Source organism: Phoenix dactylifera, chromosome 10 (assembly GCF_009389715.1).
Source record: "Phoenix dactylifera cultivar Barhee BC4 chromosome 10, palm_55x_up_171113_PBpolish2nd_filt_p, whole genome shotgun sequence".
Taxonomy (NCBI): domain Eukaryota; kingdom Viridiplantae; phylum Streptophyta; class Magnoliopsida; order Arecales; family Arecaceae; genus Phoenix; species Phoenix dactylifera.
The window spans coordinates 9,770,586-9,781,331 of record NC_052401.1 but is presented as its reverse complement, the minus strand read 5'-3'; the positions used below and the strand labels follow the sequence as shown (position 1 = coordinate 9,781,331).

The following is a 10,746-nucleotide window of genomic DNA, read 5'->3' as shown; positions in this document are numbered from 1 at the left end:
CTTTCTTTTGTTTTATTTTAACATGAAAAGAACCGTGTTGATAGGTTAACATCAAACGATACAAGCTATTATATAATATATAATATAAATATATAACAAAATTAGTCCATTTCATCTCCTAAGGGAGAGGATGTACATACGAAGGTCATATAATTTTTTTTCAATAATTAAGTAAAAATAATACTAATTAAAAGTTCAGAAAATAAATAATAGTAAATAATAAAAGTATCAACTAAATATAATATATAGGTAGTAAATAAAAATATTTATTTATGTATAAAATTAAAAAAAATATTTTATTCATTGCGTACATGCGCCATTAGGTTGTACATATATGTATATTTCTTGATAGTAAATATCAAATAATACTATCTAAATAATGAAAATATTTGCCAAGAAAATTATATTACTTTATTAACTAATTAGATACACCAAGATATGCATATTATATTTCTATTTTAGTAATAAAAGAGAGAATATATATTAATTCACAAGGAGGAGTATCCTCGTCACCTACTCCAGATGTGATCATATCTGAATACCCAAAATGATAAAAGTATATATATTTTTTTAGGTTAAAAAAAGTGTATATTTTTTTCCATCCTACCACCAAACATCTAAAATGGATACATTTGGACCCCAGCAACCTACAACTAAAGAAATTGCAATTCGAAACTATTTACTGTAACACATTTGTTATCTATCATGAGCTTAGAGCTGCTAGGAAGAGCATTATCTTCATGAGGCGCATCTTGGATGCAGATTGTCTCCTTCTTGAGGGCGACTTGGTTACGGTGATCGAGTGGATCCAGAGTTGGAGAGGCGCTGTAGAGGAATGACTATTGTTCTAGGACATTTGCAGATTACTGAGAGAGTGTGGCTCCTACACGACCATGCATGTCTATAGAAAAGCAAATGGCGTGGCTGACTGAGTTGCATCATTTGCTGTCCATCATTCAGGAGGCTTTACATGAAAAAATTAAGAATTTTTGTTGAAGTATTTTAGTGAGCTACTATTTTTTGATTTTGTTGATCACATTCATACTTACTGCGTGTTAGTCGCTGTAATAATAATAATAACTAAAAAAAAACTATTTACTGTGGTAGCTTTGCTCAAAAAGGAATACCCTCTATGCGGGGGAGTCCAAAAATGTGGTTTTATTACACACAATCTGGTACAGCGTAGCTGCCCACTTACCTCGAAAAGCAGAGTGAGCAGGAGAGCTAGTTTCAAAGAAGGCCTCTTTTCCACCATTTTTATCTTTTTTTTTTGTAAACCAAGACTCCTTTTTTCTTCTCTCATTTTACTCTTTCGGCCTGGAAGGAGACCCTTCTCCCCTAAATCCTCGCATAATGTGAGGTTGGTTTCCTGCAATAATCCCATTAGACAAGTCTCCAGTGGAAAAAGCTCAGATTTTTGGGGTATCAAGTGTTCCCAAAGCGATCCACTGTCTTAGATCCCTAAATCTATGGCCTTTTGAAGAACATCTCATTCTTTTCCCTCTCCAACAAGGCAAGAAGGTTTCATTCAGAGAAGCAAAAGGCTATCTTTTTAAGATAATAAACGGCCAGGTTTTATTTGTTCTGGTAGGGCGAAAAAAAAGTATTTTGCCTTCTTTTTGCGGAAGTTTAGAGCGTTTTAATCTTAAAATAGGAAAAGGGTTCTGCTTTGAGATCACTGGCCTTTGATCTGCATCGACAAGAGGCCCTCCCCCCCCCCCCCCCCCCCCCCCCCCCCCAAAAAAAAGGGATTTTTTCTCAAAATCTGATCTTTTTGTCCTCTCAAAGAGATCTTCCCAAGATAAAATTCAGTTCTTGCAAAGGTTTGTGGGATTTGAGGGCGGAAAAAAATGATTCAGCTTCTGTTTCTGGTGCTTTTTGCGGAGGGTGCCGTGACACTTCTTCTGATGGTGAAGATTGGGCCGCTGCGAGAGCTGGTGATGAGGGGTTTGGATCAGCTTAAGACGGGGAAGGGACCGGCAACGGTGAAGACTTTGGCGTGCACGTTGTCGGTGCTCCTGGCGTCGAGCATCACCAGCATTCTCAAGATCCAGAACAGAGGCGTGAAGCTTGGGACTGTCACTCCAATGGACCAGGTCCTTTGGAGGACCCACCTCCTTGAGGCCTCGCTTATAGGTTAGATCTCAAAATGCATCTGTTTGCGTTGGTTACTCTTTTTTATTTGATGTTTTTTGTTAGAATTTTATTGATATATCTATTTAGGTTTCCATCATGTCAACATCTCTTAGAACCGAGTGGAATGGAGGAAAAGGATTCATGTAGCGAGCCCACCTAGATTGGGATTAAGCTTAGTTGAGTTTTGTCGAGTTGAGTATATCTATTCAAGTTTCCACATAGAATGCCTCAGACACTGCACATTTACTAAAGATGAAATTTTTTATCGAGTTGTTTCAATGCAATTCTTTGCTATGTAATCATAACTTCACATGTTTAAACTTAGGCCAGTTGTGAGGATAAGAATTCAGAGAGGTGTTATTTCTGTCTGAAAGTATTTTATTGTCTGATTCTTTTTTGCCCTCATATTTTTGTCTTGTCTTTATGTATATACTGTCACTGTGTAGTCAGGATCTTAGCTGAAATGGTGACAAGATCTACTCTTGAGTCAACAGAAAACACTGAAAACTTGTATTGAGTGAATTAAATATTAAAAGTGTCCGATTTGTTACAAATTCTTACACTCTCAATAGTCAATACTGGATGGAAAGTCATGCAGTATGGATTGGGAAAAACTTTCATCATTTTAAAGGAGGGGTCATTCTAAGTTGATCATGGTGGCCTCACCGGAGGGGTTTGATAGGAATGATTCCTTAAGATAGGACTGCACGAAGTGGAATATTAAAATGCCTAAATAAGTAATTGATGCTGTGACCTTCCGGAATTTTCAAGATATTCTCAGACACTGCTTGCTTTCTGAGGCTTTCAGCATTTGACTTGTTGGATTCTGGTTGTGGTTCAGCATCTATACCCATGAATCCTGATCCTTGGTCAAACAAGTTGGACTTATCAGGTTTTTGACTGACTTGGATGTGAGATGGTGGAGGCAGTTGGCAGGTAGACACTAAGGATTTGTCTAATTATCATTGCTAATGAGAGTTACCTCTATCCATTTGCAAGAGGATCACATACAGCCACTGTAAATGATTAAAGAGAACAAATCTCCAAACTTTTTGGAGATGACCTAAGGCAATAACAACAAACTTTTTATACCATGAAACTTCAGAATTGAGGTTAATAAGTGGTGTGTGATAATGCAGCAGGATTCACCTGTCAAAGCAATAGCCCATCGGATGCAGTTGTAATAGGCTATGTCTCACTCAAATAGTTTGCAAGTCTGATATGTATCTAAATAATGTTCGCAGTACAATGATCAGTATATATAAGAATACTCAGAAATTGTAACCGAAGGAGAATAGGTAAGTAATACCAAGCTGCTATTTACCAAGATGGTCTCTTGTTGGAATCTCATCCAATTTGTTTGATTTAGATAATGTTGACTCCATATGGGCAAAACAAGAGAAGAAAGAAGATGAGAGCTGTGTATGGATGAAATGCAAGAAGGAACCTGAAATGGATAGCTACAAATCCATTGCTACTTATGTCTCAGATGCTAGTATGTGGGATCTTTACCATAAAGGCTTGTGGGGTTTAGCCATAAAGTTAATGGATAGGCATTCAAAGTTTTCAAGTGGTTTTTGGTGCATAAATATCAACAAAGGCTGGAGGAGTTCAATCTGACTACCATTTTGAAGGATAATGCCAGATGTTTTGAGGAGTTCGACCTCCAGATGGCATTTCTGAAGGGAGCATATGTATTATAAGCTTGTGATGCTTGAGAAGATCAATGCCAGATATAAGAAAAAAGTGGCTATTTCAACATGGATCATGGAGAACTGCTTTAAGGCAGGGTTAAAGCAGGGCCCTTGGTTTGTGCTCCATATAGTAAGTTGAAGAAAGATGACGCTCAAAGCATGCATAAATACGATTCAGTAATGGATTTTCTATAGCTAGAATATTGCACATAAACTCACCCTGATCATGGTCTCCTAAAGCCTTAATATTGATGTGCTCAAGAGGTGTTTGCCTTTTATTATTTTCTTAGGCTTTGAGGTGAAGATATTAGAAAATCATGCAAATGATTCTCTTGTCAAATGTAAGGCAGTTCAGGGGTGGTTCAATAATCTGTATTTCTTTTGTGACTTCAAGGGGCTATGGATAGAGCATACCTTGGATAAAAAAAGCACATGAACATTTGGTTGCAGAAAATCAAAAACCTCATGTATTGAGATTCCTTTGAGGCTATGAGAACTCTTAAAAACATCACACTATCTGAAAAGTAGCTGGTATTATTGGGATACTTATTTGATCTCTTTCAGGAACCTTGTAGCTTCACTGTAACATGTATTGAGTAACCTCAGTTTTTCATTGATGTTAGGCATCTCAATATCAATTTTGATTCTAAGGTAGGACAGACTATGTAGTTGAATTCCAGCACCTGGTTCGTGGGGTTATCAAGATGTTATAGAGAGAGTAGCAACACTTCCAAAATGGGCTTGGAGGCTGTGCTTCCAAATTGGGAGGTTTTGGTGAGAAACTATTGTATTCAGACATTGTAATGGTAGAAAAATTTTAGTCTGCCCTTGTTAAGATGCATTTCAACATTCAAAACGTATGTGCTTCTTCTTCAAGAAGAATATCTGCATAAGTGAACATATGAAATATGCACTGCTGATAGACTATGAGTTTGGAGAGGGTGAAATGAAAGTGTTTTGTCTTGTAAATCTTTTCCTGGCAATGCATTTTCATTTCCCACAATTCTTTTGTGAAGATTTGAGGTTACCGTGAATGTTGGAAGATCATAAATTTCATAGTTTGAAAAGAAACCATGGGAAAGATGATTAGATTATATTACATTTTGTGAAATTACTGTTTAAATATAATTGTCATCCCTCCAATCAAGAAGCTCATTGTGTAATGATACAATATTATACATCAATCTGTGTTGGTATTATAGTCTGTGTATGTAACACTGTGCTAATCATTGTATATATTATTCTTTCACACTTTTTTTAATCATGTAGATTCTGGTACTTCTATACCATGTGCCCTTTAACTATTTTTTTTTTTACCACTGCCAATTTCTTTATGCAAATGGTATGAGCACATCCTGATTCCTAGGCATGCTGAGAGTGCATAAAAAACTGCTTCTTGGTGATATAGGAGTCCTTGCTCATTTCATTGTTCAATTTGAGGAGTGAAGTACTCCCTTCATACTCAATCTCCTATAATGTAGGAATTTGAGCACTTTGGGGGATCGAAACTTCTATAAGGTCTGGAACATTCTTCCTTTTGTGTAGTGAGGGGTTCAGTTAGGGTGCAAAAGAGCCGAGCCAATCCGAGTAATAGTCTCTTGGCCTAAGCTTGTTCTGTAGAAGGGCTGTTCTTGAGTTGAGCTTAAAGAAAACTGTTCACGCTCTGCTCGGATAAGGTTTAAGTCAAGTTTCTTACTGCGCTGAGCCAAGCCTCCATATATTTTATAAACCTTGGATATTCAGTCTCAGCTTATTTATGAGCTGAGCTCTAAACTCTGTATGAGCTTGGCTTGTCTCCTGACTAAGCCATGCCTGAGCCCAGCTGTAACAAGCCGATCTTGAGCTGCTCATGAGCAGCTTGGATCGTTTGCAGCATAGGTGTGGGGTAATTCTCCAAATAAGGTGCACTTCCCCTACTATTCTAATTTCCAAATTTCAAAATGAGGCATAACTAGAACTCCAAGTCTAGTCATATCTCCTTTTATTGCCAACAATCACCAATAAAATCTTCAAAAAGGTTCAGCTTAGCATTAAATCCATCATCTTATAACTTTTTGAAGCATTGCACTACCATGTGCTGCTCCTTTATTTCCTTTTTCCTTCTCCATCACCTATTCTTGATGGTTCTCTGGTAGGATGTCCAAATATTGATTTTGGTAGTTAGATCTGAAATTCAGGCTATTTCGCCTAATTTTATTGAGGATTTCTGTGTGATCGCTATTCTTCATTGTGCCGTTTATTTTGGATGTAGTTAAAGGGCAGGTCCCTTGCACTCCTTCCATGGAGCCACTTTTATGGGGAACTTTTGCACCATCTAGAGGTCTTGCAGGTCCCTGCTTACTCCCATCACCTTTAGGAATCACTTTGAAGATAAATGCATGCTCTTTGATAATTTGTTGCACCCCTATTTAGGGCTTTCAGAGATTTTTCTGTTCTCTTCTATGAAAACTGCTTTTTCTTCAGATAGATATAGCCCACTTAGGATATTCGGTCACCTTATTATGCTTCTGGACTTCACATGTCTATTGTCTTATGGTGCATGAAAGAGACATAGATTACCATTTCATCACCATGTTGATGGCACCATACACATACACCTTTATTTTTATTGGTGATGAGGGTCTCTAGATCTACCAATACAATTGTGCTTATGGGTATTTTTCACTTCAACATAATGTAAATTCATTAAAAAAAGAAGAAGCCATGTCATCAGCAATCAACTAACATAATGTGAAATTTTTTCATGATATTGTTCACCGCTCTTAAGGAGCAACTTTTGATTCTTCATTTGGATGTTCTGCCATTTTGAAGTATATCAATAGTTTCTTAGCCATGCTGATTGACTATAGATACTTGTAGAGTTTTTTTACTAGTACTTATTCTCATTTCAACATCTACTTTTATTACCATTCACACATCTTCCTCATGTTCTGTCCTGGCTGCTACTTCAACTATATCTGCTTCTTCAAGAGTAATCTCCATTAACTTTTCTACCATGGTTCTGTGGACCATTTTAAATAGCAACTGTTAATGTACGCCTCCTCTTATTTTGTATCGAAGTAATTTTACACCATACCTTTTAGTCATTAGGTTGATTTTATCCTGTCATATTCTTTATGTTGCTGTGCTTGTATAAGCTCCTTGTGCATGGTTGAGAAGTCCAATTATGTAGTTTAAGTAATTTACTTTGAGCATACTGAATATTACCTGTCCATGTTTGTTCATGCATCTCCATGTGATCAATATGTCCTCAATGTGGAAGTCATAAGAATCATCTGGGATCGTCCAAGTCACATTTGTTAATGAGTACTCACAATGATAGTTTGTCATGGAAGGCCTTGGCCCTCTATGGTATTTTCCCTATGGTCCTCATGGTGTTTGCTTTCTCAGTGAGCACTTATTATTGATATGATGTAATATGCACACTTTTACTAGTTCTAGAAATCATAACAGCAAAGAATGAGGATTAAAGGGTCATTATTTTTTGCGATCTAACATCACCCGATCAATAATTTATTTGTCCTTACCATTCTCAAATCGAATTGCTTAAGTCATACATGTGGTTGGTTCATTGCTTCCTTATGTACTGCTCAGTATTTTATTGAAATGCTTATATTTATCTGCATCACCCATGCCTTTTACTTGCCCTCCTCCTTTCAATCTTTAACTTTAAAATTACTTGGATGCCCAGTGGAACAGTGGTGTTATAGATTACTCATTAATGCATTACCTGAAAATTCCATTACCTCATGGAAGTTCAAGTATTAAGATATAGTGAAGCAAAATATTGTACCATATTTGTTGCTTACATGCATTTATTATTCATACGGTAATTCCTTTCCAACTACTAGGTGGGTGAATCTGAGTGCTAGATCATCAAGAATCCTGTTTTCTGTCCTTTGGAGCATATTTCTGCAGATTTGATCGGTGAACAGAAAATCAACTGTCTGCCAAAAAAAGGAAAAACAGGGCTATAAGCAACCATTTTTGGTTCAAATCTTTGGTTGATATGATTCAAAGTTGTTTCGACTTCTCATTGGATCCATGTGGTCTATTTTCTAAATGAAGTTTGAGGTGATTTAAGGGAGGACATTAAAACCTACTCAAACGAAATTAGTGCAATCGAGCATGTCTAGTTTAATACAACTTTAGACCATATGTTAGATACATCCTGAAAATCCTTCAGTTCCAGCTGATGCAGACTTATAATATGACATTCAATTTCAAAGGGTTTGTATCATGCAAAGAAGGCTATACGCGGTTGGTAGGGTATGAGATGACATGTTACACCGATGCTGTAAACTCTACTCAAGACGAGACAAGGCCATTATAAGGTGTATATTGGGGGTGGAGGTGCCTCCAGATAGGACAGTCTCAAAGCTGTGGTGCAGACTACTTATTGCAACTAAAAGGGAGCTATCGGTAGGCAATTTTTTTAATGAGGCTGTAAGTTGGCTAGGCTTTCTGGTTTATCAGATCTTCATGGAAAACCACATGTGCTTTTGTCTATGCAAGTAGACCTAATGGGAAAGGCAGGGGGCAACAATCTTTGTGCCTTTCCCTGGTTTTTCATTTGGAAAAGGTCTGAGACTATTATAGCAATCCACAAAATGCTTATTTCCAATGCAGTGAATCCGATCCAAACAAGCTTTTCGATTCATTTTTCGAAGACTATGGCTAAACATGTTTTACGTGTGCATATCATTCCAGCTTTGCAAGGAAGCCTGAGACTGCATTCCATTCCTTCCATTTAACAGAGCTGTAAATTTCCAAAAACTGTACTTCAGAAAGATAAAAATAATATTCAAAGTGGAACAGCAAGTTTTGATATCAGTAATGATCCGGCAGTCTGCTCAGACCTCAACACGATAGAAAGTTGTTTTACTCTTTATTTATCTCTTCTTTGTTCCTTCTATTTTCTGGCTTATACTATATATCTCGATCAAAGAGACATCGCCTGAAGCTGAGCTTGATTTTGCAGGCTACACACTTTTCCTTGGATTGGTGATTGATCGCTTGCACCACTACCTCCGGAAGATGGTTTCTTTGAAGAAAACAGTTGGTACCTCCAAAGAGGAAGTTGAGAAACTTAAAAAGGAGCACCATTATTTCAAAGACAAGGAAGATAAAGTTTCCAGCGAGATACATAAACTCCAGGGAGAAGTAGGTAGTTTAACTGAAAAGTTGCAGAAGCTGAAGACAGAGTGTGAACAGCAGGAGAAACGGGCAGTGTCTGCTGAGGCTCATGTTGTTTCCCTTCAAAAACAGTCAGAAGAGCTGCTACTCGAATATGACCGGTTGTTGGAGGACAACCAAATCCTCCAAGGCCAACTTCTATCATACAGAGGCTGAGAGCCTGAGGAAGACGAGTTATCCTGGAATCTGTCTGCGATGTGTGTGCATGTAAATGAAGTAAGTGGAGAGAAGGAAGCGATAGATATTTCTTGCGGGTCCTGATAACTTGATCCTACTCTCCTGGATTTTGTCCAAATCATGTCAAGTTGTCAAATTCCCATAGCATCTAAACCTTTTTTTGTGGTTAAACTGAAGCGGGTTGCAAGAGATTGGACTACTAATGGTTGTGCTCTTGCAGGTGTTTTTAGAAGGCTTTCGTTTTGCTTTTATGGGGAGAGTTTCATGGAACCTAAGTGCTGTTGTTGTATTGGTTTTGATTTATTCGAGGACAACCTTTATGCCTAACCCTCCAAAGGTATTAGTTGAGGATCAAGTGATTAATCATATTGCAATCGACGACTCTTTATAGAAATGCATTATTTTGTGCGACATTGACAGATGTGCTGCTTTTTGTGATAAATCTACTTGAATGAAGAAGCTTTATCTGCCATGCTTGGAAAGGTCATACATAGTATTACAGTCATAATCTACAAGCAATTATTTGGTATTGCTGTCGCTAGATTCATTTCTTTATGTTGCTACTTGCTCCTTTCAAGGGCTAAGTGCTCTAGTAACCGTTATAAATAATGCAAAAGAGGTGGAAGAAATGTTGAAAGAAAAAATAGGACAAAGGTTGTATCTTTTGCATGAAAGAGGATTCTCCTTTCTTTATGCGAATCCACTGTTGGATTGCGTAATGATTGCTGAGAGATGTGCGGAGGTGGATGAATAAAAGAGTTTGGAGTGCTTTGATATCTGTGCAGGGCTGATCTAATGATCGAGGATGTGGAAGTAGGTTAATCATTCTTCCGTGCAAAAGATACACTCCGAACCTGAAAATATAAGAGATCTGAGTCAGCCAAATGCTTGGCTTTGTGACAAAATGTGCACGTTTTATTTCTTTATTGATAAATTGAATATGTAAGGAATTTCATTAATTCAAATGCTCTCATAATAGGTCACAGTAGATTTCTCATGGGTTAATAAAGGGGAAGTATATTAGATCATAGATTTATTTTCCTCCAGTAGGTATTGACATGAAGCACTTATGTAACATGTTGTGAGCTCATCTACCAATGTTCCTCTCTACTTAAATCAAACACCCATCTAGGAGTGCTTAACATGTGCCCATACTTTGTGCAGCTTCACTTAAAAGGAAAGGAAAACTAACATCCATTTTACTTGTATATCCAAATCTATTAAAGAGGGCATTTAAGCATATATGAACATAGATAATACTAACCGCTCATACAAGAATCCTGTTTCGTCACTAAAATATTATGTTCTTTGTCATGAGAATCTTTTTTAACTAAACTTCGAAGATGATAACATTAGTTAGCCCTAGAAGAAAAATGATTAATTTTATATTTTTGGAAAGATATTATTGTTTCTCATAATATTAGTCTTCTCACATTAGTTTCTTTATAAAAATGCTATAGTATGCATAATGATTTTACAACAGGAATATTATAGGTAATGGCAACATTTTTACTTACTATTAACATACTCCCATGCTTATCCT

General features: G+C 37.0%; 1 protein-coding gene across 1 annotated transcript; it reads left to right on the top strand.

Annotated features, from left to right (window-relative positions):
* The first annotated feature begins 1,182 nt into the window (after window positions 1–1,182).
* Window positions 1,183–9,616, top strand: LOC103721478 (B-cell receptor-associated protein 31-like). The gene is made up of 2 exons (XM_008811718.4): window positions 1,183–2,136; window positions 8,812–9,616. Exons 1-2 carry the CDS (start codon window positions 1,851–1,853, stop codon window positions 9,180–9,182), a joined length of 657 nt encoding a protein of 218 aa, XP_008809940.1. The 5' UTR covers window positions 1,183–1,850; the 3' UTR covers window positions 9,183–9,616.
* The last annotated feature ends 1,130 nt before the right edge of the window (window positions 9,617–10,746 follow it).

What these genes read in the sequence shown, in the direction of transcription:
- LOC103721478 (XM_008811718.4), top strand. Translation starts at nt 1,851, where the DNA reads ATGATTCAGCTTCTGTTTCTGGTGCTTTTTGCGGAGGGTGCCGTGACA. An exon ending in CCTTGAGGCCTCGCTTATAG is followed by an intron (nt 2,137 to 8,811) that starts GTTAGATCTCAA and finishes TTGATTTTGCAG; the next exon opens with GCTACACACTTTTCCTTGGA.